Here is a 27,703-nt window from a genome sequence, read left to right on the forward strand (position 1 = left end):
ACTCAGGAGGGGAATCTGTAAGGAGTTTTAAAAGGATTTAGCAAGAATTTGGTGCAAATAGTGATTAAAAGTCACGGAGAACTGAGCATCTCGCTCCCTCGGGGTGCTGAAAATATTTCAGAAAATCCATTTACCATCTCCTTGGTGTTTGGAGAGAAAAGCTTTGAAATGGAGAGAATCTTACGGGGAAATTCCCTGAGGATGGAGGAGTGCAGAGCTGCCACTGAGACTGGAGTGGCTGGAATGAATTTGAGGAGTTTGGGGGCTCTGGACACCCGGTCCTGCACTGGGAGTCCTGGTCCAAACCCGGGATCTTTGTTGAAGTCAGAGCTCACAAACACACAGAGCCAAGGGACCTCCCCTCCCATGAGCTAGACCTGTCTAATATTCACAGAGAACATTATTTACCAATTATTCTTATTGGTTTTGACTTTAGAGTGATACATTTTAAGGCATCAGAGTAGCTGTGTGTTCAGGAGCCACAGGAGTGCAAAACCAGAGCACAGGGCAGGGGCTGCTTTGGTTTTGCTTTTCCTCAATGCATGTCTGTATTAAAATGTGTATTTGTTTGACTAAAATGTGTATTTTTCTTTTAAAAAAGGCACTTAGGATAATATTATCCTTCTAATAATATCTACTCTAAATATTGTATATTTAGTTGTAAGTTGACTCCTACATTGCACTGAATACACATATATGTATTTATACTGTGTTTTTTAATATATATATAGTGTTATACATATGCACACACACTGTTTATAAATAATATTTTATATGTACATGTAATTCTATATGTACATATATTTTTCTGTTCATATACAGTGTTTTATATACACATACTGTGCTTTATATATATTGTATCTATATTGCACACACATCTAGACACTGATTTATATTTATATTTATATTTATATTTATATTTATATTTATATTTATATTTATATTTATATTTATATTTATATTTATATTCCGTTTAGCAGCTTTATACTCACTACATGCTTTAGACTTACCATAACATTCACATTGCTAATAACCTATCATAGTTAACATTTTCTATATTTCTTTATCCAAATGTTAAGATAGCCAAAAACTGATTCACCCGGCTCTAATATGTTTACATAACTCTCATCCTGCTGGTTATTTTTTTTTTTCCTGGCTGCATTTCTTCTGCTCCTTATTCTCTTTGCAGGAAGAGGAGCTGAAGTCAAGTGAGGATTTCTTGGTGGTTGCGTGAGGGATTACAAAGCTGCATCACATGTGCTCCTCCTAAATCGCCTTTATCCGTCTGCCCCTAATCTCATTTTAAGTCTGGACTAGTAGGAAAGGGTGAAGGTGTAGCTTTGGGCCTGGGTTTGGGCAGAGCTCCCACCTTGCCAATTAAACCCAGCCAATTAAAGTGTGCCTTTATTTGAACAATTCCATCTCCTTTGTTCCATCCTTGAGAATCCCTCCTTGCTCTTTCGTGCTCTAAATCACCCAACCAGACTCAGTTTTAACCTCCTGGGTTTATTCTGAGTTTCCATCATCTGTGAATAAAGACCAGAGAATCCCAGAATGGGCTGAGTTGGAAAAAAATTCATCCAGTGCCATGGGCAGGGCCACCTTCCACTTCTCTGGGCACCCTGATATTATTTTGGATTTCTAGACTATTTTCCATCATGCTGGTAAGTTCCTTCTCCAGCTTACTCTGGGTTTATATTGCATCACTTAAACCAAAAAGGTTTTATTCTATTTTATTCTATTTTTCTACGTTTTTATTCCATCTTTGTGGAAAATCAGAGGGAGAAGGGTGCTCCTGTAAAACTGGCCTAAGTTTAGTTCACAGGAGGAATGTTCAGCATCACAATAAACCCTACTGGAGGTATCAGTTAAAACACAGATGCTCTCTGGATTTGGCCAACTGCAGTTTCTCTCTTCTTTTCTATAACCATTTAAAAAAACTCTTCATTTAATGGCTTAATAATTCATGTTAATGTTTGGTTTATGTGGCAAAAGACAAGAGACATGAATGGGAATAATTTCCAGCCAAGTAAAAATTCTACTAAATAGTTTTGTTCTTTTTTATTAAAAAAGCAGAGTTTAAAATTTCATTTTAAATACAGTAAAACTTAGATATTTTCCACTGAAGTATATTTGTTGCTTTGGTTTAGTCTGTCAGCAGCTTGTCCTCTATCTTCTAATACTTGCAGAATTTTCAGTTCACATTTACCAAAACCCAGAACTTCTTTCAAGGGGACTATGAATGTTTTAATAGGTAGATTTTATATTTTCAGTGGTCTGTGCTGGATGTTGTTGCCGTCAGTGGCTCCAAGAAATAAGTTAAATTGTGTGCTGTGAGTTCCGTGTTCATTTGCAAGCAGCTCTCGTTAAAGAGAAAAAAAAAGAAAAGGAAAAAAAGGCCAAGAATTTGTTTTCCTCTTATTTCTGGAAGATGAAGAAGATGAGTGGCTTGATAAAATGGTGTTGACAAGTTCAGCTGTTAACCATATTCTCCTTAAATAATATTTAAATTTTTTTTTAAATTTTGTTTTTAATATCTGTCTGTAGAAAACCATCATAGTAAAGCTACATATCCTGCGGGCGAGTTCTGGGAACACCAAAAAAAAAAAAAAAAAAAGAGATAAAATTCTTCTTCCCATGGACACCGCCATCACTCCGTGATGGTTTAGGACCGGGTTTAGATTTCGGCGGCGGATTTGCGGGGTGTGGTTCACATCAGGGCGATGGGTTTGGAGCCGGGGCTGCTCAGGTAGGACGGGGACAGCGTGTCCAGCTCCATGAACGCCGAGTAGAGCGTGGTCAGCTGCAGCTCGGGCGCGCCCCCGTGCGCGCTCCCGTGCGCGCCCCCGGCCCCGATGGGGACGCCGCCGCTCTCCAGCTGGCATTGCGAGGGAAAACACTGCGGGGACGATGAAATGAGGACGAGGGGGTCCACGGCCAGGCTGTCGTCTTTCAGCTCCTCCCAAAGATTCCCTGCAGCAACACAAGAACCAAAAAAAAAAAAACAAACCGGCCTTAATTACAGATTTATTCGTCTCGCTTTGTGTTGTTTTGTTATTTTTTTTCCCTCTCGGTTTGTCTGTATTTCCTTTTTTAAATGCTGCAGATGTTGGTTATTAAATGTTTGTGTGTAGGTCATCCTAATCTCTTGGGGCTGAGGTGAGTTTGGGTGGTTATTATTTGTCCGTCTCCGTAAATTTAAATCTGGGAGAAATCAGCGTTAATTTAAGAAAATTATTTCTAAAGTTCTGTTGGAAATGTATATTTACAGAGAATATAAGAAGACGCCTCAAAAATATAATTCTTTGGGGTGTAGATCCTATTACTGGGGTCCTATAATGGGAAGAGGGAAAGAGCATCCTTTTTAGCAGAGATGTGGAATCATTACTGATCAAGAAAAATGCTAACATGTTAATTCAATCAAATTTATTTCTCTTGGAGCCCTTCACTCGACAATTCTCTTGTAAGAATGGCAATAAATAGTTGTGCTTGAGTAGCTTTCAGTAGAAAATAGGTCTGAATTTAAAGGACACATTCTAGATACTGTATTGCACTGTTGAATATCAGCAATTGTAGCCGGAGGGGGAGCAGGAATGTTTTTTAAACCCTGGATGCAAACCTGTAGCTTCCTTGGGAAACTTTTTAAAGATTTAAAGCAAAATTGTATTGTGTTTATATAAAATGTAACCCGGGAAGGCGGGGGGGTTTGTAACAGCGGCGTGGAGATGTGGAAAAAAAAGGGACAGAAATGGATCTTGTGGAGGATGGGATTGGATGGGATAATGGGATGGGATGGGATGGGATGGGATGGGATGGGATGGGATGGGATGGGATGGGATGGGATGGGATGGGATGGGATGGGATGGGATGGGATGGGATGGGATGGGATGCGATGGGATGCGATGGGATGCGATGGGATGCGATGGGATGTTACAAACCCGACTGCCCAAGATAAAAACACCTCAAACCCGTACCTTGGAGATCAAAGTCAGTGAGGGACGGGTTGAGAGCATCGATGTCGTTGCTGAGATCCCCCTCCTGCAGCAGCGAGTCCTGCACCGTCCTGGCCGGGGAATGCTCGGGCAGCATCTTCATCCCGCAGCTCGGGGGGCTCTGAGCCGGCACTGGGGAATCCTGAGGGATGCTGGGCTGAGTCCGGAGCTGGCTTTGAGCCTCCCCAGCAGGGAACAGGCTGGGAGGGTCGGGCGTGTGCTGCAGCAGCGCGGTGGGGATTTGGGGGAAGCCCTGGGGGGACGCGTAGCACCCGGGCTGCTGCCCCCCCAGCAAAGCGGGCAGGGGGCTCTTGGCAGGCAGAGCCGCCGGGGCGTGGATGCCGTGCAGTCCCTGCGGGATCCCGGAGGACAGCGAGGGCTCGCACAAGGAGTGGGATTGCGCTGCCATCTGCCTGGAGAGGTTCGCACCTGCAGCGCCCGTGGGGCTGCAGGGCAGCAGCGAGGAGCGCAGCTTGTCGCTCTTGTCGCCTATCAGGGTGTCAAGTTCGTCTGGAAAACAAGGAAAAGCCCGCGGTTGATTCATGCCTGGATAGCTTGCAGCAGGGATTGTGGCGTTATTCAGGAAATGGCAAACAGAAGCGCTAGTTCTTATTTATTAAAAATTCCAAAGCCTGAAATGTTTTCTTTTAAATTGCCATTGCCAAGTGAGTATGCAATAAATTCCACTTTTAGGTTTAAAGGTTGAGTACTTAGCAGTTAATCTCAGATTTTATTTTATATTCCTTATTTCAGCGTTCTTTTTATCTCAGAGTGGTTTGGATTGGAAGGGATGTTGAAGATCATCTCATTGCCCTCCCCTGCCATGGACAGGGGCACCTCCCACTACTCCAGGATGCTCCAATCCCCATCCAGCCTCGCCTTTTATCTTAAACTTTAGTGAGATGTCAAGGGAGAATATTTTCTTGGTGAAGCTTCTGAAGCTTATCTGAAAACACTGACAAAAAAAGCTCTACGTTATTTTTGCTCTTTAATTTTTTTACTTATTTTGCCAACCAGGAAAAATCCTTAAATGGTTTCCTAAATCATGTTTAAATTCTCTTATGGATCTTGGTGAAAAGTTCTGGGGAGAGCTGTTTGAGAACTAAAACACTGACAAATGACTGACCTGGCTTTGCCATACTCTTCCTCACAGCAACTGGGTCTTTCCTCTTCCATTTCTGAAGCTCCTCCTGCATTTTGTCGATCTTGGCTGGATTCAGAGCCCACAGACAGCCCTTCCGGGAAGAATTCCCCGACTTGTTCTCCACTTTCTCAAAGCACTTGTTCAGAGATAAGTTGTGGCGCACGGAATTCTTCCAGCCATCTGGAGCTGTCTGGAGAAACAAATCCAATGTAAGAACAGAACTTCAAGCTAAAAAAAGAGAAAAAATTAAAAATGCATGTGTGTGTGTATATATATATAACTCTGTTTTGACTGGTGAGGTTACAAGAAATGCTGTTTACGTTTGTACCTTCTGCAGTGAGAAACTTGTACGTTAGAGGGAAGCCACAAAAATGTCACAGTCATGTTGTGTGGGAAGAGAGGGATCAGATAAAATAGTAACTGATCTTCCAAGCAAAAAGGTTGTCAGAGACCTGCTGGATCTTTAAGAGTGAATTTGCACATCACAAGAATTAAGTGTGCAAAAATTAATGTACTAGAACTAACAAGAAATCTCTCAGAATCTATTTTAGAACACCTAGAAATATTTCCCAATCTTCATTAAAGTACTTTGTGCTACCTGGGCTCAAATTCAGTGTCCGGGCAGACTTCAAAGGGATTTCTCATGCTACTGTAGGTGTAACTTTGTGTGCTGGCCAATTACATAACCAAATGGTTTAATCACAAGCCCTCCAGATGAGATACAGGTTTCCACAGCTGATCACTCATCTCTGTGCTTTGCATTTATTTTTAACTCAGCAGTAGCAGCTGGAAGGTTCTTTAAACTGGATTTAAATTATTCTTTTCTTGTTTGCTGAAAAATCCTTATATTTTCTCTTCAATTCCTCAGAAGAATTGCAAGAAATGAAACAGCTCTCTGAAATGTGGGAAAGTTGTCCATGCCTATTGATTCATATCAATGGATGCAAATATTTGTTATCATAACTGTTTATATCAAGCAGAGAATTACTGAACAGAGAGCACACGAAATAAATGTGGGTTTCCACAGTCTTTTTAAAAAATGTTAAAAATTAGAATTTCCCTCTTAGGTTCCTTAAGTTTTTTCCATTTTCCCTTTTTATTAATAGGATATTTCTCTCATAGTAAGCCAGATTTTTGATCGTTTGATAATTTCTTTAATTGTTCCCTAGTCCATCTGACTTCCTCTAAGACCATCTTTTATAAATGGATCTGAGTCCACTTTGTCTTTCACAAGGCAGACTGAGAATTTTGAACATACTTTGATGAAATTATTTTATCAGGATTTAATTTTTTGTATGTGCTTTTATAAGGAATGTAAAACCTGTTGTTTTGTAGCTTGTAGAGAACTATTGTGTAGATTAAGGCATTAAAAGCCTTGCTGAAGAGTTGAGGGTCAAATTTAATACTCACTTTCTTATTTAAAAAATAAATAGGTGTGGAACTAAATGCATATTATTTACTAGAAGAGAAACTATTTTCAGAGCAGCACAGTTTCTTCCATTTTGGCCCACCTGATGTCAGCATTTCACTATTCTGTCTTATGGGTGAGACAACACAAATTGTAATAGAGAGGGAGAAGAGAGAAGAGAAGAGAAGAGAAGAGAAGAGAAGAGAAGAGAAGAGAAGAGAAGAGAAGAGAAGAGAAGAGAAGAGAAGAGAAGAGAGCCCCAAACCTTTAAAACCTGTTCTGCCACAAGGTCATACTAAACATGACAAATCAGTTTTTTCTCCCTTGCAGATAATATTCAAGTAACTTTCTGGTAGTTCCAAAAGTGAATGAAGCTGTTCCTCCCAGGTGAGATGTGTATTCAGCTACTGAACAAGCTGACCTGGAAGAATATTCCTGTTTCTTGCCCTGCACACAGGCTCCACACACCCCTGTGTGTACCTAGACAGGATAATTGGTGTTTCTGCTCCGATGGGAGTGGCATGGGCTTCTCAGAGGTTTTCAGAACGTGTGGGGGTGTAAAATAGGAGATGGTTTTAGAAACTGTTCAAGCAAAAAGTACATGGATTGATTTTGGAAGCTGCTGCCGGGAGCTGAGCAGGTTCTTGCATTAAACTTGGGATTGCTGAGCTGTGAGAATTCATTTGTCCAGGCAGGGCTTGACACACTCAGTGTGCTAAGTGAAAAAACACCAGTTTTTAAAGCAGATGTGATTGTAAAATGAACTTTGGCTGCTGGGGTTGCTCTTGAGTAGCTGGAATCTCTTTGCTGTGGCTGATTTTGGCCATGGCTGTGCTCAGCACAGTGGGGATGAAAGTGCAGAATCCCAAAATCAGCTGGGGAATCCCAGAATCACTGAGGTGGGAAAAACCCTCTGAGGTCACCGAGCCCAGCCATTAACACTGCCAGGGCCACCACCAATCCATGTCCCCAGGTGCCACATCCACAGCACCTGAACACTTCCATCACACCACAGACCCTCCTGCCCTCTCAGCCCACTGGCAACAACTCCAATTAAAAAGATTAAAGCTTTCTGTTAGACTCACTAATCACTACAAAAAAAAGAGAGAAAATTATTGTCCAGCCCCACTGATCCTGACCAGCTCTTGAAGTTTAAAGAGTTCAGTGATCTTGCAAAACCCTTTCCCTTTAAATCTAGGTCTCAAGAGAAGGGAGAGGTACATCAAAGACTAATTCAACTTTAGCTGTGTAGATTTTTTTTTTTTTTAGGTCGTAGGAGTTGGATTGCTCTGTTTCAACTAGAAATGAGATTGTTGCATCATAGAAACTAAATTTGCTGTGGCAGCGAATCCCAGTTAATTTGACTCTGCTTGTATCATCCCATGTCTCCCAGCAAGGCTCTGTGTGCACTTGTACTCTTTTTCTCTCCAACCTAAATTGCTTCCCCTCTCCCTGTTGTATTCTGCTTTCCAGTGAGCGCTGGTAGCAGCAGTAAAATGTTCTTTGCCGATTTTTACGTGATTTTATTCTGCTGAAGACTCTCCAAAAGCAGAGAGGATGGAGAATATTAATTTTTGCCATATATTGGTAATTCTCCGCTGCAAAGACCACAGGCAGACAGGGATTGATGGCTGTAAATGTAATATCTGATTGCTCATTCTCCCCTGATTATTTTAAAGATGTTACACTCAAATGCATTTGGCTGGACTTGAAGGCAAAATGCAAAAATAAAGCTGTGACAAAACAGAGAATGTTTGGGTAACACCCCCTGCACTATTCTTTTCCTACAGCAGTAACCTCATTCTCTTCAGTTTTTAAATGAATTTTAAAAAAAAGACACGAGGTTCTGAAAAGCCAGGAAGGACCAGGATGGTGACACCTGGCAGAGCCACAGTCCTGAGTCTGAGGAGCTCTGCCCATGCTGGCAGCAGCAGCATTTGGCCTAAAGCTGCTGATTAATTTTATAACCAATTGTGTTGTAAGAAAACAGAGAATGAATTTCAGTTTGATCTGATGAATAAACATGTGCATCCTGTAAAAATTATTAATAATATTCCCCCCTGTCTGCTTGAAACTTCTGCTATTTTCCTGTGGATTCCCCTGGGATTTCTAATGGTAGATTTCTTGATTTTTTTCTCCCTTCTCTTGCTTGTAACAAATGATGCAGTAGTTAGTGATTCCTTTGGGAGGAAATCTGGGAGTACAGGAGTGTGATGGATCCTGACAGTTCTTCCTCTGTGATAATGTGTATTTTTCTCTGATTACTGACATATTCAATCTTCTTTTGTGTGTGTGTGTGTGCTCTATTTATCCTCAATGTTCAAAACCCCTGCAAAATTGTATTGGAACATTTATTTTTCATTATTCTCAGTGTTCCTTTATTATAAATGTTTGAACTGCCTTGCTGTGGCTGTTTTAAATTTGCCTTGATTGCTGCAGGGCTATTTGCAATAGGAAACAGGACAGACTCACTGGCTTTATTTTCATTTTTGGGCCTTGCTCACAGCTGAGGTCACCCACTGTGGACTTCAGCGAGGTGCTTTTGAAGAATCAGCAGAAATAAAGCTCTGAGTGGAGCAGCACTTGATGATTCCATTACAGCTCTTTAAAAAATCTGAACTAATCCTCCTGCTCTTGGATCCCTGTGCTGAGTGAGCATTTTCCACTGGCATCCCAAGGGTGAGGAGCCATTCCCTCATAGCAGGGATCCAAATTTCAGCAGTGCTGCTGCAAACCATCCACCCTTTCCCTCCCCAGCTCACCATGTAATTATGAGCTTAGTGCCATTATCACACATTACACTTCTCTCTGCACAGGGCATGCCCAAGATGAATATCCCAGCTCCAGGATGGAGTGGATAACCTGGAATCCTCTGCTTCCACACCAGTCTGGAGGTGCTGCTGGTGGCAGAGGAAGCTACAAGACCAGTTCTGCCTGTATTTGAGATCTCAGAGGAAGCAGTGAATGTGTTTTAAAAATTATTTACCTTTTTTTATGGGCTGCTGGTGAGGAACAGTCACTGTTATCCACCCAAGCTCACAGCTGGAACAGTTCTTAATATCTTTTTAAGTTAAATATCACCACATTTCACATTTCTGCCTAGGTGCAAAATGCTGGGTACCTTGTGATCATGAGAGTATGCAGTGTGTAATTGATTTGGCATTTATCTCCTAAGAAATTATCCTTTTCCATAGCTGGAATCCCATCCCTTATTCCCTCTGCTGACAGATAAGCTTGGAGGGACATTCCCCTCCCCATCCCCGTGGAACTCACCTTAAAGTAAGGGAAGTGCTCTGTCATGAAATTGTAAATCTCACTGACTGGCAAACTCCCTGTCTTGCTGTTTTTGAGAGCCATGAAGATCAGGATGCTTTAGGGAGAGAAAAAAAAGCATTTTAGCCTCTTCTGCCTGACTCCTCACAACCAAAAATAGATAATTTTTCATACTGTGTGTAGTTACTCCAGCTGCCACCGTCATAGCACAAATACAAAGATGATTTTATGTTTCCACTCAGTTGTTTACAACAATCTCCCCAACTCCTACAGGTAATTCTCCAAACTCATCTAGAAGGTCCAGCCTGGGTTTAAAATAAAATAATATAGAAAGTAGAATCAAGACCTTCAAATCCTGCTGGTGTGTAGTTACTTAAATTGAATGTTTAAATTGATGAAGGTCACAAAGAGAATCGAACTGACAGTGACAGAGGGATAATTAAAATTTATTTGTCTAATCTATTTTGGGGGGCTAAACCCACGTGGTGACTGCCATAGCTGAAATGTTTTCTAGGCATTTCCTTGCTCCAGTAACTGGGGAAAAAATCAGTTTTAATCCAGGTGCTGGAATAAACAACTAAGTAGAACCAGTCTCGTGCTGATGAAATTCGCAACACCTAAAATTTTGCATTAGAGAAACGCCTCACTTTTTTTTTTTTTTTCTGACTTAGGGGAGTGATCAAGACTGTTCCCCTGCTTTACAACACTTAATTTCTCAGTGCCTTGGCTGGCCCCAGAGTCTGGAACGTTTTGTGATCCGTAGGGACAGGACAGAACACCCCGGGGAACAAGACAAATAGGAGCGAACGTGTGGCTGCAAACGATGCTGGAAACAGGCCAGGGGTAAACAGGGTATTTCCTGTAAGGTGAGGGCTTGGAAAAATATTATATTACCTGTAGGAGTAGATGGGTTTGGGAAACAGAGGCTGCTGAGATTCTTGGCTGCTTTGAGGAGCAATCCTTTGGTAGGGGTAGTGCGAGGAGGTGATGTAAGTCACGGGGTAGCTGCCTCCTGAGGGGTACTGGGGGGACAGCAGAGATGTTATTTCCTTTAGCAATAAACTCCCCAAAATGTTCCCTAATAACAGCGTTATTTCTGAGGATACTGCATGTGAAGGAGCATTTTCTTCTTTATTGCCCGCTATCCTATTAATTGTCCCCTGATAATTCTTAATTTTATAGACCTTAAGCTTATCTCCCTCCAGCCATCTCTTTTGAAGTATTTCAGCCTGCTCAGCCTCCCCTGAACGTGCACACACAAAAAAATGAATTATGTCATTTTATTGACATTAAAAAACCACCAGAATAAAATACTTCAGTGTTCACCTTAGAAAAACCAGCTGAGGACGTAAAGCTGCTAAAAAATGTAGGAGGAAACAGGGAAGTTTTGCCTGAGCCTTATTTGGATTTGTGTGCTATTTTTCGGTTGTTTTTTCCTTCAGGTGGAGTGGGTACAGAAAGGCAAAAATGGAAAGCATATAATTACTGCTCCTAAGGGAATAGCATCCCAAAATCTCTGTTAAAATCATGGTTACTGTGCAAGGCAGGGAAAAAAAACAACAAACTACAGCAAGAACTTTAATGGATGCACCAGAATATAATTTTAGATGAACGTATCATTATGGAATAAGTCAGTGATGCCATTCCAGGGGTCGGGAGAGCAGCACACGAGACATTTTTGAGGTGGTTTCACCTCGCCTGTCTCGTTCTGAAGCTGTTGGGCTGCTCCCTGTCTGTTCCATCAAAATCCCAAAGAAAAGAATTCTCCACAGGGCCAGGAGCTCATGTGCTGTTAACCACCACCTCAAGTGACTTTCCCACTCCATTTTCTCCATCAGAAAGCTAAAAAGTATAGCCAAGACCCCTAAAATCAGACAATATTTATGCCACTCTTGCCCTTCCCCTGGGACCAGCCACAGAAGCTCCCTGAGGAATGCTGGCCCATCTCTGCAGGAGATCTCTACACCTGCCCTAAGACACACTGAAGTGATGGGGTCACCAGGATGAAAATCCAGGTGAAAAACTGGAGATGATCCACACAGACAGCCTGGATTGCACCGGATTTTCCATAGATTTGTTCTCAATTTTTTTAACCCAGCACTTGGTCTTTTTCTTTCCTGAATATCCCACGTTTTTCTTCCTCAAATTACAGTTTAAAACCTGCTGGAAGGAGACTTTCAAGAGCAAAGGAACACGATCCAGTTTAGGTAAGATAACATCAGCTGGCTCTCTGGGAGCTCTGTACGGGAGGAATTTCTGCCTCTTCCAGATGAATTTTTCCAGGGGTGAGGGCATGGCCAAAATTAGAAGTCCTGTCACAAGCTATTAAAAAAATCTACCTGGATGCCTTCCCTGGGACTCAAAGTTGCTGAGCCCTGTCCTGGTGTTTTACTGCTCAGCTCCAGCAATCCTGTGCCATGAGGTTTGTGTGGCTCTGAAAAATTATAATATAGCTCTCAATGCTCATTGGGATAAATCCCTTGGACATCTCTTCAGTTTTTAATTGTAATTCCTTTATTATTTTTTGATCAATAGCTTGGGTTGCTCTTGGTCTTTGTCCCCTTAAAACAGCAAAATATTCACAGTTTGTTTATTTATTCTGTACTCTGAATAATTGATGTCATTTTCTCTGTAATTTTATGCTGGCTGCTGGAGTTTTTCTTGCCTGTTTGCTTTTATCTTTCTAACACTGAACTGCCTGAAATGGAATGTGGAAAACCAGACTGAATAGACTCAGTTGTTTGCATAGTGAAAGAAACTGAATGTACATAATTAATCATGTCCTGCCTTGTTAAACTAAATATTGGGCACAATTAGAGTCTCCAGAGCAGCAGTGAACTAATTTTTGTGTGCACTGTGGTGCTCCCTGCCTTGTGCAGATTTTCCCCTAAGAGTAGAAAACTGGGCAATTCCAATGATAATTCTGATTTTTATTGGTTTTGGTGGCTCTTTGAAAGGAAACAACACTAGGACAGGGCTGGTTTTGATGTCATCATGAAAGGCCAGACCTGGGCGTTTTAGGGATTATTTCAGTTTTATTGGTTTCATTAGTGCTTTTTGAGGGAAGGGAGGCTGGGGAATGGGCTGGAATGACAGGCTGGAGCTGGTTTTACAGTCTCCCGTGGCATGAAAGGTGTTTTATGGTGGGTGGGTGAGTGGCTCCAGCCGGTGTCTGCTGCTTCATTCGGGGCAGTCATAACTCATTTTCCTTCTGAGTCACCACTTCTGTCCGGCAAAGGGGAAGGTGAGGCTGTTTTATCATCCGGACAAAATTAATGCAGGGGCTGAGTCCCTCTCATCCCTCTAATGAAAACTGAGGCTGGGTTTGAACATTTTCCACTCCAGGGCCTGTTCTCTGCACAGGAACTTCCTTGCAGTGATTTAAGCTGCACTGCCCCATTCCAGCTGGAAATGTGAAGCGTTCACAACGGGGCTGCTCCATGCAGAAGAGGCAACTCCACTTCTTCCCAGCTGCCTCCCGACTTATTTTCATTTTCCAGACTGTGGTTATGGCACAGGAATAGCAATTCCACCTCTTTTACCTATTTTTTTTTTTTTTTTTTTTCCTTGGTATTCCTGATCAGCAGAACAAATTGCCAGACTTTTCAGAAAAAGTCTGACAGAAACCTGCTGCACTTCAGAGATTTGTCCCAGTGCCAGCCTGCAGGTGGATTGAGGATTTTCCTCTTGGTGCCTGTTGGATCTTGCCTGGCAGCTCCCAGGAGCTTTAAATCCAGAGATTTTGGAATGTGAGCAGTACAGAAAGAGCACTGGTGTCAAACCAGCAGGGACAGGGGAAAGGTGCCTGCTGCAGAATGGATGAAGAGACAAAGAATATTCCATGAATTCACAAGCTAAGTGGGGTTTCTGCACACAGAAATGGCATTTTTATAGTGAGTGAGATATATGGAGCTGTGACATATCCACAATAGTTTATATTTGCAGCAGAGCTTTTTTTTTGTCACTATTTTGGGACTATTTTCTTCTAAAATAACAATAATGGATTTGTAAGTTAGGATGATAGTACAATATCACCTTTCCTTTTATAATATTTAAATTCTATTCTTCTATGCCTATTTCTGTTTCTTTTTCTATTATTTTATTTTATTTCATTTAACTTCAATTTTAATTTTTTTACATTTATTTTTCCCTTTTATCACTTCTATTGAGTTTTAGGGTAACGAGAAAACAACACAAATAAATTAATTATGGCAGTGTCGACGAGAATTTAAAGACTGTTGCCTTTTTGCCACGTGTCAGGGAAAAAATAAGGTTCAGAAAATCCTGGCTGGTGGAAAATCAGCGTGATAAGTAAAATAAAAAGCCAGGAGTGATGAGTGTTTCCATGACTCAGTAACACCACACGAATTAACAGTGAAAAGTTCACACAGGAACCTGGCTTTGGTTTATTTTGTCCAGTTTTAAATCCCTGCTCCCATTTTTATACTCCAGGAGGCAGCTGGAGGAGATGGGGCAGCTGATGCCACAAAATCTGTCATCAGTCCCTGGCATCACAGGAGACAGAACTCAGGTGGGAGCTTTAATCTTCACATATTTTTGAATTTCCTTTAAATTTCACTTAATTCAGTTCTAATGGTTGGGTGTCTCGGAGTTGTGCTGGTTTTGTACATGGATTTCTACCTAAAAATCTGAAAAATCCTTCTTGCCTTAATTTCACCTCAAGTTTTTTTTTTTTTTTTTTTCCTTGCTTGTTTGAAATCAGCACATTTTTATCCTGAAGATCTCACTGAAAATTTAATTTTATACCTTGCAGGTAATTGAGCCTAAAGGAGGAAAATTTCAAAGCATTCAACAGCATCACCATTTACATCTGAAGGAAATTATTTGAAGTGTCAATAACAAAGTTAGATTACAGAAGAACAACCCTAATCTTGCACATTCTCCTGCATCATCAGCATTATTGTCAATTATGGCTCATCTGAATAATCTTTCTCTGGGGATGATGTAAGAGGCAAAAGGTTTCAAAAGAGATGTGTGTGCCATCAAGCACAAGGAAAGTAAATATCATTTTGCTGTTCCAATCTTACTTTAAAATATTTTTCTATGTTTGGTGTGAATTTTAATGGTCACATCTATTTAGGGTTTTTTCCTGAAGTTAAAATACAGTTAATTAAGATCCTGAAATATCAAGAATTATGTTAATAATATATCTGGCTTCAGAGCAAATTTTCTCGAGGGTAATGGTGAAAATATAAATATGCAGTGCCAAGATTAAATTTCCACAAGTTTTGTTTTCTTTTTCTTTTTCCTTCTTTTTCTTCACGACCATCTTAAAACGCACTTAGCTGTGGTTCTTTTTCAGATCTTATAAACAGAACGTAGGCATATACACACGGCAAACCCACAGACTTAAAGATATCTTAAAATAATTTAAAAAAACTATTATTAGCACAATTATTGCACTGTTTGAGTGCTACAAATCCAGGGATTTTGGTGCACCATTTGTACTGACCTGATGGAAAGGGTGTGAGGGGCAATACATCTGCTGCACCTGGGGCTGGTAGCAATACAAACCAGGCTGCCCCTCCAGGGGGGATGTCCTGAGCTTCATGTCTGAATCCTGCCGGGAAACATCCGAGGGAGGAGTTATTAGAGAAAACAATTTCAAATCGGATAATTCTGTTAGTCACCGTACGGATTTGCCTTCATTATATTGAATTTTTGGGGCTGAATTCTGTTTTAGGGAGAGTTAATAGGTGTTGGTTTCTGTTTCCATGGGGTAAATGTGGGGATGGTCCATCCCTGGCAGTGTCCAAGGCCAGGCTGGACAGGGCTTGGAGCACCCGGGGACAGTGGGAGGTGTCCCTGCCACGGCAGGGGATGAGATTTAAGGTCCCTTCCAACCCAAACCACTCCGTGATTCCATGAAGCCATGAACCAATTCCTGCACTTCCATAATTACAACTTTAAAAAAGGAAATCCCAGGCCACACTCCGGGCAGGAGCAATTCACAAAACATCAGGCTCTGTTCATATTTTTATTTTTATTTTTTTTCTCCCTGCACACACAAACCCACACTCCAGCTCCCATTCCTGAGTGTGCTTCCCTCTTTTTTCATTCTCCCTGATTTTATCTTGCAGGCTGCCAGTGCCTCCAGCTGCCTCTGGAATTTTGGCATTAGCTGGAGCTCTGTACATTTTCTCTGTAATGTACAGAGAAAAATCACACTGGGCTGACCACTGGGTTCAACCAAGATGCAGGGAATGTGTAAAAATGGAGGAATTCAGTGAGAACCTTGTTTTTTTCAAGAATCCAACAGCACTTATCCTTCTGCTTTAAAACATGGCCAGCTTTTATGGCATTTTAGTCTGTGTAAAAATCTTAATAAATTAATATATCTACACATTATTTCTTACATTAGATGTATTTTCTATATCATGCACATAATATATAATATTATGTATTATGTGATAATATGTATATAATAAATATAAAAATATTCAGTATTTGTATATTATATTATTAGAAGCACAAATTAGAACTTGGTTTGACATCCACTACTAATAAACATCAGTGTTATTTGGGTGAGCACCAGGTGAAGATTTTCAGAAATCCCAACTTTCCAGCAGCATGGAAATGATTTAAAAGTGGGAAGCTGGGTGCTGGCAGAACCTGCACATTCTGCAGCCCAGGGATTTGGGAAGACAATGGGATTTTTTATTTCATCAGCTGCTCATAGGTTTTGCATTGAACTCCTCTGACCTAGATGAGTGTTTATCCAGGAAATAAGAGATTTAGATCAATTTCCTCCTTAACCTGGATGGCTTCAATCCCCAGGTATGTTCCCTGACAACATCTCTCCATTCCCTGCTCTTAATCCAATTAAGACTTTTTGTTTTTTTAACTCCTCTTCCATCTGGTAGCCATAAATTCTCCCTCTCCCAGCCATTTAGCACCAGCTCAGGGCCCTCCCCTGGCAGGTGGAGTTGTTCTTTTTGGCTGCAGTAGATGATCAAGATACACTTTGCACCTTGGATCACAGCAGAGATATTGTGGAGATACTGGAGGGTAATTTAATTTGCTTTTCAGGGAATCTCTGTTGCCCTAAATAAGCAGTTGCCTCTATCTAGTATTGAAATTAGCCCAGGTAACTTGACGCTGCACATATAAAAAAAGCTGATATTTAATTTTGGTGGCATTGATGTCTTAGGGTTTCTCTTCTATTTGTACTGAGAAAAGTGCAGGTGAGCTGAGGTGTTGGACCAAATCTGCTCCACATCCTCACGCTTGAAAAGAGTGTTCTGTGAACTTTTGTCTCTTGAAAACACCAGCTGAATGAAGATTTGCAAACAAATCCTGTTGTCAGGGAGCATTCAGGTATTTAGGATTCGTCTAATGGAAAATAATTTATCCTTGTGCATCTTTCTAAGAATTGTTTGGGGAAAAGACCAGAAAACTGAGAACGTGGACAAATAAACATGAGCATGTCTAAATATGTTTATCTCAAATAAACATGGGCATGTCTAAATATGCTTTTCCCAAATAAACATGGATATGCTTTTCCCGAGCCTGTAGCTTGACAGATCGATCAATACCAACGTAGTCACGCTGTAACAAAATACTTCCAAAAACACACTTTTGCCACTGAAAAGAGGGAAAACAATGAGAAAAGACCACTGACCATGACCTGAGAGCCATGCTCCTGCCCCGTGGTGCTGTACTGGAGGCTGTTACACCACGGCTGCTCCCCGGAGATATTTGGGATGTGGGTGGGAAACGCCTCCGGCTCCTCGGCACCTGCAGATCCCGGCAGAGCCTCGAAGCCATCGATGCTCCCGTGATTCTTGAAGGGAGAGGCTTCTGGTGGCAGGGGCTGGTGTGCTTCTTGGAAAACATCCTCGCTGATCTGCCTCTTGTAAGGGTGGAAGGGGTTCCTGCTGCTCTTGAGGAACCGGTCGTAGTTCCCGGCTGTGTTTTCCTCGTAGCTGTAGCGCCGGAATTTTTCCGTGCTGAAGGATGCCTTGAATTTGTTCTTGCCACAGGGGATGCCTTGGCTGGCTGGGTACCTCCCGTGGATTTGATCCTGGGATGGGGAAGCAGGGCTGGGGCTGTGGGAGGATTCTGAGCTCCTCCTTTCTGTCCTGGTGTCTGGCTCGTAGGGCTGGCAGCTGTAACTGGGGTTATCCTGCGATGGAATGTTGACATTGATTTATTTAAGGTTAGCATTTAAGTCTGAGCGAGTATTTTATTGTTTTCATTTTTTAAATTTATTTATTCATATAAATTTTTAAAATGTATTTTTAATGGTAAGTATGAAATGACCAGTTTCATGCAGAGAAGCCCTAAAAAGATCTCAAGGGTTTTCTGGCTGTTGCTGTGCAGAATTTTCCAGCAATTAATAAATAAAAGCAAGGCCAGGTTGGATTGGGCTTTGAGCAGCATGGTCTAGTCAGTGGCATGGAACTGGATGATCTATAAGGTCCCTTCCAGCCCAAACCACTCTGTGATTCCACCAGAAAACTGAACTGTCCTTGAAAAATAGGGCACCTTGACTCTCTGGTCTGGCCATTTCAGGGAAAAGCTGAGGAGTGATGAAAGATTAAATGACAGGAACGTGATAAGTGCAAGTCTTGTCGCCTGCAAGTTTAGTCAAATAAGCTTGATCTCATCCCCTGATGGTGTTACAGCTCCAGATTTGTTGGTGGTTACATCACTTCCCTTCATTAAGGTGGCCACACTCATTTGGAGACACAGGACGGGCTCTGGGCAGGCACTTCAACCTTCCTGTCTCATCCCCTCCCTCCTGAGCCTCAGCAAAGAGAAACCAGCAGCTCCTGGAGTGCTCTTTAATCTGGAGGAGAAAAGCTGCAGCAGGGCTGGAGCCTGGATGCTGGCACTGAAAATATGCATATTTTCCCTGACATAGGGATGGGTAATTACTGGGATGCCTTTGAGAGGACACACATCAGCCAGGAGCAGGGAGCTGTGTTCAGGGAGGGGGGAATGGAATCCCTTTTCATGTGTTCCATGAAAACACTGACCAGATTATTGAGTGGTCTCTTCCCTCCTTCCCTCTCCAAATCCGAGTTGGATTTTGAGAAATCCCACGAGGGAAATCAGGATAAATCCAGTGCTTTCACACTGCTTTTCCAGTCATTTTAAGGAATGGAACAGAACATTTAGCTGGAGTTTAAGATTAGCTGAGCAGGATAACTCAGGTTTCTACCCTTCAGGAATAAAACTTGCAATATTTGCTTTGTCACCAAAGTTGGTTGTTTTTTTTTTTTTTTTTTTTTTTTTTTTGGTTTGGTGAGATTTAGCACAGCAAGAGCTGAATGTTGATTCTGATGCTTGAAGAGAGAGAACAGGCCTGGGCCAGTTTACTCACACTTTGCTGAACTGGGGATATTGAATCCCCCTGTGCCTTCATGAGGTCCTGCTGGTCCCTTTCCAGAGTGTCCGAAGGAGAAAATTTAATATTGGATTGGTCCTGGAGTAGCGAAACCATCACCAAACCCACGTCAGACAGAAATCCTGTTAAGGCAAAATCAAATTACAATGAGCACTTTTTCAAACTTGAGCTGTGAAACAAACCCCTGGTTGGGTTCAGGTGACTGGACAGGCTTGGATGTGCAGCTGGAGCCATCCTGAGGAATTCCCGACACAGTGGAATTGGTTTTTTTAGCTCTTAAAGAAATGTTCTGTAAATGCAATTCCAATGAAGATGGGGTTTCTATGGATTCACCACACAATTTTTATATTTTTATAAAAATAAGCCCTGTCTTTGTTTATATATAAATTAATGAAAATATATTGTTTGGGGGTTATGCAAATTTAGCAATGTCACTTCATTGAGAGATTGGGATATAAATGCACCCCAGTTGTTTTCAGAAGAACTATATTAAAAAAAAAAGGATATTTTTCTATCACTTCTCAGACTGATGATCACAACACACTCATATTTTCACTTCTGCTTTTTATTAATCCAAATCCCTTCAGCCTTTCTGTTCTGTTTTGCATGACTTAAATGTATCTGAGATATGTAAATGACTTCATCATTCCATCCCCGTTTTTGTTAGTTGGATCTCCTCTCAAGTTCCCAATCTTTGATCTTTGGATATAGGAGCCATATCTGATGGTGTTCTTTGGATTAAAAGGAATAAATTGAATCTTCTGGTGTTTTGTTTTCTACCATGATTTTTTCCCTTGTTCACTGTAACCTTAGAGTAAAACAAAAGTAGAACACGCATCCTTTTATGTCATACACCAAATTTGTAGCTACATAAAGATGTTCATGCTCATAATTTTGATTTCAGGTGAACAAATCAGGGGGAAAAAAAGCCACTTTAATTCAAGAGTTAATCTGCCAGGTCTTTGCCACGTGCTGAAATAGCTGTTAGGTAAATATCTAAAGGGTTTGTTAGGTTTGCTTAACAAAGATATATCACTTAAAAATGTGGAAACCTTTTTTTGCCTTTATAGTTCAAAGAGAAATCCGTATTTATGATGAGTAAGACTGCACTGCCCGGGGGGATGGAGACAATGGGGCTTGGAAATCAAGCAGGAGACCTGGAGTAGTACATCAGGAAAAAAAATGATGTGAGATGAAGTTCAGAAATGTCTCAGGCTCTTCTCCCAGTGGCTTGTCTGGAGGCTGATGAGGAGAGAGATTCCTCATCTTGAAAGGAGCAGGTGGGAAAACTGACAGCTAGGAAAGATATGTGAGTTTCTATTTGTAATTTGTAAGTGTTCCACACTGTCTGCCCTCCCAGTGCTGCTTTCCCACTTATCTTCAGGTTATACAAAGCTGTCTCTGACCTCTCTTTTATTTATACTGCATTTTTTCAGCCCAGCTGCCTCGTTTGTGGTGTGGAGCATTAGCGTTTTATTAAAAGCTTTTGCACAGGTACAGTTCTTGCCTGGTGGCTTCTGCACTGCGAGAGAATTTTCATTAATCCTTTCTGAGAGCAAAGTGAATTTATCAGGGTTGGTTGGACAATCAATACAAAAGGTCCAGGAAAACCAAATAATTCTTGTCCCTCCCCTCTGAGACCTTTGCCAGGTGATTAATTTAATTTTGGTGGGAAAGGAGGAGTCTTCCTCACATTTTAGACTACAAAAATTTCCCCCTGTGTAGGGAAACCGTTTTCTTTCAATTAAGTGAGAAGCAGCCATAGGGAAAGTATTTTTCTTTTTTGACTGTTAAATGAGAAGCAGCCTTAAACAATGTTGGGCTGATAATCTGTATTCAGTGGTGGTTATTGACTGCCTTTGCCAAGAATCCATTGTGGAGGATCTCCCATATGGGGATAAATCCCAAGGCTACAATCCCAGGGCTGTTTTCAGTTTTCACACTGGCACCAGCAGCTCAGTAAGAACTGCAGCTCCAGGTTCTCCTCATCCTGGAACTGGCATGTTGTGGATAATCTTGTGAAAGAAAAATCTCTGGCCATGTAATTCTCATTTTCATTTTATTCTTGGAGTCCAAATTTCTCATTTCAAAAGCCATTTGCAACTTCACCCTTGCTGATGAGTCTCACAGCAGGTTGCAAATGTAGATCAGTTTAAAGTGCCAAATCAACATACTGAAAAATCTTTGCTGCCACTGTTCATTAAATCTTTTTAAATGTCCCTTAGAGACACTTAATTTTGTTAAAAGAACATATAGCAAAAATCCAACCAACCAACCAAAATCCACAAAAAATCCACCAAAAACCAAAAAACCCAAACCAAAACAAAAACCAACTCAAAACCACTTTGCATTGTTAACATAGATTTCAGCAGAGAAATCACATCACTCACTGACAAATCTTCTTTATGAGCAGAATTACAGCCAGGGGAGGCTGCCAATAATCAGGATTACAATAAATCATTTCCAACAAACTGTTCCTGGGAGACAGAGCTTAAGGAAGTTGTGGGCTGCCTGGATGGAGGATGTGCTAAAGCAAACAATGATGCTTTGATTTGGAAAGAGGTATCTGATTATCCCAGCTGCAGCTGGAACCATTTCATGTCATTTTGGCTGCTGTAAATGTTGCGTGACCGTGCGAGGCTCCTGTGATAAGATAACAACCTCTAAAATAAGAAAATAGTGAGAAACTGTAACCTCAGCTGGGTGTTGGGGTAAGCGAGGCAGCAGCAGCTGATCTATTAGCTCTGCATGACTGGGTGCCGTGGCAGAAATCCATGGCTTGAACAATCCTTGGGATTGTGTCTCCTCCTGAACTCGCTGGATGTTGCTGTGGGTGCCCTCTGCAGCCCCTGGGGCTCAGCTTGGTTTTCTCGGGAGGTGTTTGGATGTTCCTCAGCTCCTAATCCACCCTCTGTGCCTGCCTGAGCTTGGCGTGACACAGCTCGTGTGACCCGCTCACATCTCTGCCCCAAACCCTAAATCATCCTTTTCCTCTCCACATCACACTGATGTTTCCCAAATAACTCTGTGGGATTTTTTTTTCCCTTCTAGACTTTATGAAAAAGGAGCCACGAGGTTTCAGAATTCCATTTTTCCTTTTACAGTTAAAAATCCAACACATCTCAGTCAATGATGTCGTGTGCCAAATATCATAGAAGTGCCCAGAATGTTGTGACTAACACTTGTCATGGAGACAGGAATATTTCTACACATAATTAATTACAGAAAACGTTCAGAAAAGGGATTTGTTAATAAGAATCAGGATTTTTAAAAAGGCTTTTAATGCCATTCAAGACTTTTCTAAGGTTATTCCTGCCAGGTTGACACTGGAGGTTGTGCTGGCTCATCAAAGCTGTCATTGCTGTGTTGATCCCTGACATTCTTGTCACTAAGGCTTGCCCTGTTTTTAGGAGACATTTTCAGGAACAGGACTGGAACCTGCAGAGCCCAGCACTGGTTTGGCCACATGAATTCCTCATTGCTTCCTTGCTCCTCTTCACAGGATGCATTGGACCTTGATTACAGGATACTCAAATAACTTTACAGAGCTTCTAAGGACTGTAATTTCTTTTCTTCTGAACTTAAATCTGCCAGTGAATTTGTTTAATTTAACTGTGCTATTTTTGCTTTCTTATTCAAGGGTTCTGAGCTCAATTCTCTCACAGTTAGTTGTGATTGCTGCCCATAAAAAATTCGCTACCTCTGGAAATACCTTTTGCATATTTAGAGAAAAATAAGGTTTATGTAACAATCTCGAGGATGAGTGAAGAAAATTTACAATTACAAGACCCTCTCGGCACCCAGTGACACGGGATGTGTTTGCTGCCAGCTTAGTAGTAAAGAACTGAATTCCTGTAAGAGAAGGATGCCATTTTTAATTAAATCATTCCTGAATTATCAGGGTTTATTCATTAAGGGCTACCTGCAGGCAAGGCTGAATACCAGGTGAGCACTGTGGACTAATTGCCACCATGTGCAGGTGTGCTGTCCAGCAGGAGAGGTGGGGAGCTCAGGAACACCCAGGTGCCTCCTGGATGAGAAGGTGGGGACAGTGTCTGCAGCAGGTTTTTTATCTGCTCTAGGAACACATTTATTAAAAAAAAACCTACAACTCTCTGTAAAAGTAAACCCTCACAGGGCATTTATCCCAAATCTATTTTATGGGAAAAGGACAATTTTTAGAGGCAGAACCAGGAATTTTTTTTTTTTTGCATTGCAAAAAATATAGAGCTGATGTTGCACTGTGGTGTTTGGTGCAGGTTCCCATCCTTACATCAGCATTTTAGCTTTTCTTCTTATACTTTATCCTTCATCTTTTACTTCTGACACCAACAGTGAGGGCAGAGGGCCATGTCTGACCTCATTCCCTGCAGAGAACGTTGTGAATTATTACATTTTTCTTATTTTCCTTTTTTTTTTTTTTCCTGGATGAAACGTAGTAATTTCTCATTCTAAAGTCATTCCATACCTTAGATTATACTGTTGCCTTTTCCTGAAGGATTTCTAGTTCTGCTGACACCTTTCTGGGATGGAAAGGCCAAAACCATCTGTGGTGTTTAACCACTGTGGTGGTTGCTCTCCAAGCACACAGAAATTCCCTCAAAATAGAGGAACGCAGATTATAGAGCTTCTTCTCAGCTTCACTGCAGGTCCTGTTTGTGCTGGGAATGGATTTTAGCTCTAGTTCTGGAGAATTAATTTATGTAGAAGTAGAAAGCCTGACAAAAATTCACACTCTAGGGCTGAAATAACACTCTAAGGACTTCTTGTAGACTGGGCAGACTCATCATCTGGGAAGTTCTTAATAGAGAAAAGTCCCTCACAGGTGCTGAACTTGCACAATTAGCCCAGCAAAGAGGGAACTCAGCACTGAACAGAAACCAAGCATGGAAAAATTCAGCTGAGCAGGTGAATGAGTTTGTCAGGTGCACTTGGTTTTCCCCTCACCTTTTCCCTCCTCATCCTAAACACTAAAACACCTTTCCAACTCCACCAGTTAACCTATAAAATAGATGTCAGCTCTCCCTACCAGCCCTGCAGCTCTGCCAGTATTTTCAAACCCAATCCTTTGCATACCCTGTCCTGTTTTCTGGATGAATGGTTCTGCTGCTTCCTGAAGGAGGGGTGTGAAATTTCATTGCTTTATTGTAGACATCTAAGCATGAAGTCAGACACGGTTCCAAGGGCTGGGAGCAGTTAATTTGATACAGAAACTGTGTGATTCTGTCATGAATAACCAGCTGGGTTGGCAGGAAAAACCAGCACAGGAGATAACGGCGTTGGATGGCAGCAAATCTGTAACTGAATTCTCTGGGCTGAATTCAGAATTTGGGTCTGGGGAATGCCAAGGAGGAGATACCACAAATCCAGCAAAGCTATCAACACAGCCAAGTGACTCACAAAAATAATTCCTAGGAAGAAGTAAGGGTGAAAACAGCAACAGCCAATAAACTGGATGGGAGATAAGGAGATGCCTCCTTTGGCTCAGAAATTCATGGAGTGCAGATTGCTGAAAGCTGGGAGGATCCAGCAGGGAATGATCCCTCTGTCCTTCTCCAGGCATCCCTCACAATCCCTGCTCCTGTGCTTCACTCTTACCTTTTTTACAGCCCTGTTTCACACCATCATTTGTGAGCTTCAGTGTCCCTTTCTCCTATAATTATGTGTGCTGTCTCCACGAGTGCCTTTATCCATCCTTTCCTTTCCTGTCCCTGCAATGACAGTCTGTGTCACTTTACTTTCTTCTGTCACATTGTAAAGTCTTTTCATATATTCCAATGTATTCCTTTCCTTTCTGTGGCTATTTTGGTTCCTAGTTGCCAAAGCAGTTTACGGGCTGTCCACAATATTTTCTATACCCACAATATTTTGTATAAGGTTTTAATTTAGGGTCCACCACACATTTGAATGGAAAGACAAATACCAGTTGTTTTTGAAACCAGATGCTAAGAGTGGACATCGGTTAACCTTTCCAAAAACGGGAGGAGCACTGAATGATATAATAAATGATGTGGGTCAAGGATTGTCAGCTCACCCAGACCCAAAGTACAAGAAGCTGTGGCCCTGCTCCTCGCTGCTTGTGCATAATAAAAGATGATTAATGAGCAGCCGTTCCCATGAATTACCCACTGATAGCTCAGGGGCTGTGAGTGCCACCTTGCACCCCATTATTCCTCTCTGGGGGGTGGGGGGACACACAGGGGGAAGGATTTTGGGAGCCTCCTAATTTGTTTTACGTTCCTTTTTCTCCCTGGGGTGAGTCACACTCATCTCCCTGTGACTTGAGAGTTCATCTTGGGATCTCATGCCATCTTCGTGTCTTTATGAGAAGGTGTGGATGATGATCCACCCTAATGGTTTCTGTTGCTGGCTGTGGCAGCATGTTTTATGACGGGTGTGGTACATTCCCATTTTCTCTGTTGTGCATGTACAGCCCCACCCGTGGCCACTCCCACCCTCCCACTGGGAATCGCCCACAGTAAGCTCTGTAATTACCTTTATTTGATCTGAGGAATGGATTTGGGAATCTTATTATTACTCAGCACAGTCGTAAGCTGAGTATGTTAAAAAAACAGAAAAAAAAAAAAAAACAACCCCCAAACCCTTTGGATGGCTGGTTCACTGAGCAGGGATGTGGTAAGTGACATCAGACACCAAAAAACAACTTCAGAGGCTGTTTAACTTCAGTTTTCTTTAGTTTTTCTTGGGAAGTGTCAGCCTACAAAACCTGTAAACACAGAATTTCACCTGTTCTGAATTCTTAGTGTTAGCAGGCAGAGTTGCCCTGAGTTAGGTTTTGATTGGAACAGATTCTCCTGGTTTTACATGGAATTAAACTGAATCAGCTCAAACTACAGCTTGTACATGTTCTACATGTTTACTTTGGGCTATACAGTGTAGTTTACACAAGCCTCTGAGCCTCTCAGAAAAAACCCAATTTATGCAGCCAATAATGCAGCACTGGTTCGAGCATTTATATTTTGGGAGAAAACTTTGAAAAGGAGAAAAAAAAAAAAAAAAATTCCACCCAAACCCTAAGACTAAAGCTCCTGCTCTGACTTCAGAAGATCAAAGGTCTTTCAGCATCCAAGTAACAACCAGCAGCTAATCCAGGAACACAGCTGGTGTGGAGTGATGCATTCTGCTGACACCAATTCCGAGGCATGCATGAGAAGTGGTGCATGTAAAACAGGAAAAATGGAGGAACAGGTCATGGAGAATGACTTTTTTTTTTTCCTCACCTTGCACTTCTAGCAAGAACCTCTCTGTCCACAAAGGTACTCTGCTGGTTTTTTCCCCACTGGTCAATACTGGTTCTCATGTTAAGCTTTACTGGGTAAACTGGGCTAATGGTTTGTTTGGGTGAGCAGAAAGAGCTTTGGGCAAGATGCTTCCTCATCAGGTTTTAAAGGAACCAAATATCCACTGAAATCCTGAATAGAGACAGAAAATCTCTTTGCACGGATGAATATTTTGTTGAAAGAGGAAAAACAGAAGGTGAATGTGCTGGGGTGAACTTTGGGGTTTAAAGTGTTCCCAAACAAGCTGGGGAATGAGGTGCAAAGCTCCATGACAGAATTTGCAGGTGATGGTGTTGTTCTGAACAGTTATGATGAAGATGAGGTGGGAGGAACAGCAAAAAGACACCACGAGGTTCAGTGATGGGGAATTAACCTGACAGGTTAAAGAGGAGTGAAAAAAAACCATTATTAACCAGAACAGGGCTGCAATTCTGCACCAGCTCTGCTATGAGAGGTCTGTCTCAAACACATAAACCCACAGAATATTTCACATTTCGGTGCCACGAAATTCCCTGCAGTGTAAAAAGTGACATAATTCCACAAGTTACAGCTGCCTGCCTGGAGCAAACACTGCTTAGGGAAAAGGGAGAGACACAACAGAACTGTGGGTGAAAAAATAAAAAAGGCAAATGCCTGATTATCCCAACACTCTTGTCTCCCTTCCCCCACAAAATTACAAAGTCACTGCCACCCCAGCATCAAGTTGAGAACTCGGTTTTGTAATTTAAAGCATTGTCTTTGGGATTCCAGGAAAAGCACGAGACAGGCAGGCTGAGGAATAAATGAGGGACAGTTTGGAGATGAAATAACTTTATGGGAAAATACAGCCCAGCATTGTTTTGCAAAATAAATAACACAGAAATATGTTAATCCTTTAGGGAGGAATAACTGCTGGGAAGGAGATGACATAGAAGTGACTTGAAATTAGGAAAACTGAAAAAAGTGGGGAGGGGGAAGGAAAAGCAAATTTCTTATTGTGGACAAAAGCAGAGGTCGTGCATGAAGGCTTTAAACTCCCCAGAAAGGGTTTTGTAAGCACTGGGAAACTTAATATTTGCTGTGAATATGAGTACAAAGGAAATTCCCAGGACAAGATCTGAAAATGAGGGAAAATACGAAACGGGCACAGCTAAACCCATTTATTTTTACAGTTCTGAGATGCACCAGAGTATCTAAAACCTGTAAATTGTGGCCATTTCATTCCTTCCCCCA

The 27,703-nt window shown here is 41.6% G+C and overlaps 1 protein-coding gene and 1 long non-coding RNA gene across 2 annotated transcripts; one reads left to right on the forward strand and one right to left on the reverse strand.

The window, feature by feature from the left end:
* Positions 1-1,970: 1,970 nt before the first annotated feature.
* Positions 1,971-19,286, reverse strand: FOXN1 (forkhead box N1). The gene is made up of 8 exons (XM_088177118.1): positions 19,167-19,286; positions 17,460-17,963; positions 15,291-15,398; positions 10,712-10,839; positions 9,818-9,914; positions 5,119-5,326; positions 3,975-4,502; positions 1,971-2,973 (listed from the first exon to the last, which is right to left on the reverse strand). The coding sequence occupies exons 1-8, from the start codon at positions 19,284-19,286 to the stop codon at positions 2,711-2,713; spliced, it is 1,956 nt and encodes a 651-aa protein (XP_088033244.1). The 3' UTR covers positions 1,971-2,710.
* On the forward strand, positions 2,852-12,622 carry LOC148221494 (uncharacterized). Its single transcript, XR_015807941.1, has 3 exons — positions 2,852-3,159; positions 5,146-5,345; positions 10,489-12,622. It is a non-coding gene; the product is annotated as an uncharacterized LOC148221494 (long non-coding RNA).
* Positions 19,287-27,703: the final 8,417 nt, after the last annotated feature.

This window comes from Sturnus vulgaris, chromosome 21 (assembly GCF_052056855.1).
Source record: "Sturnus vulgaris isolate bStuVul1 chromosome 21, bStuVul1.hap1, whole genome shotgun sequence".
Taxonomy (NCBI): Eukaryota; Metazoa; Chordata; class Aves; order Passeriformes; family Sturnidae; genus Sturnus; species Sturnus vulgaris.

Excerpts from the sequence above, each read along its gene's own strand:
- FOXN1 (XM_088177118.1), bottom strand. The coding sequence starts at position 19,286 with ATGGTTTCGCTACTCCAGGACCAATCCAATATTAAATTTTCTCCTTCG. Across the intron at positions 15,399-17,459 it reads AGCATGGCTCTCAGGTCATG|GATTCAGACATGAAGCTCAG; the intron begins GTCAGTGGTCTT and ends GTTTCCCGGCAG. Across the intron at positions 5,327-9,817 it reads AGCACTTCCCTTACTTTAAG|ACAGCTCCAGATGGCTGGAA; the intron begins GTGAGTTCCACG and ends TTGTTTCTCCAG.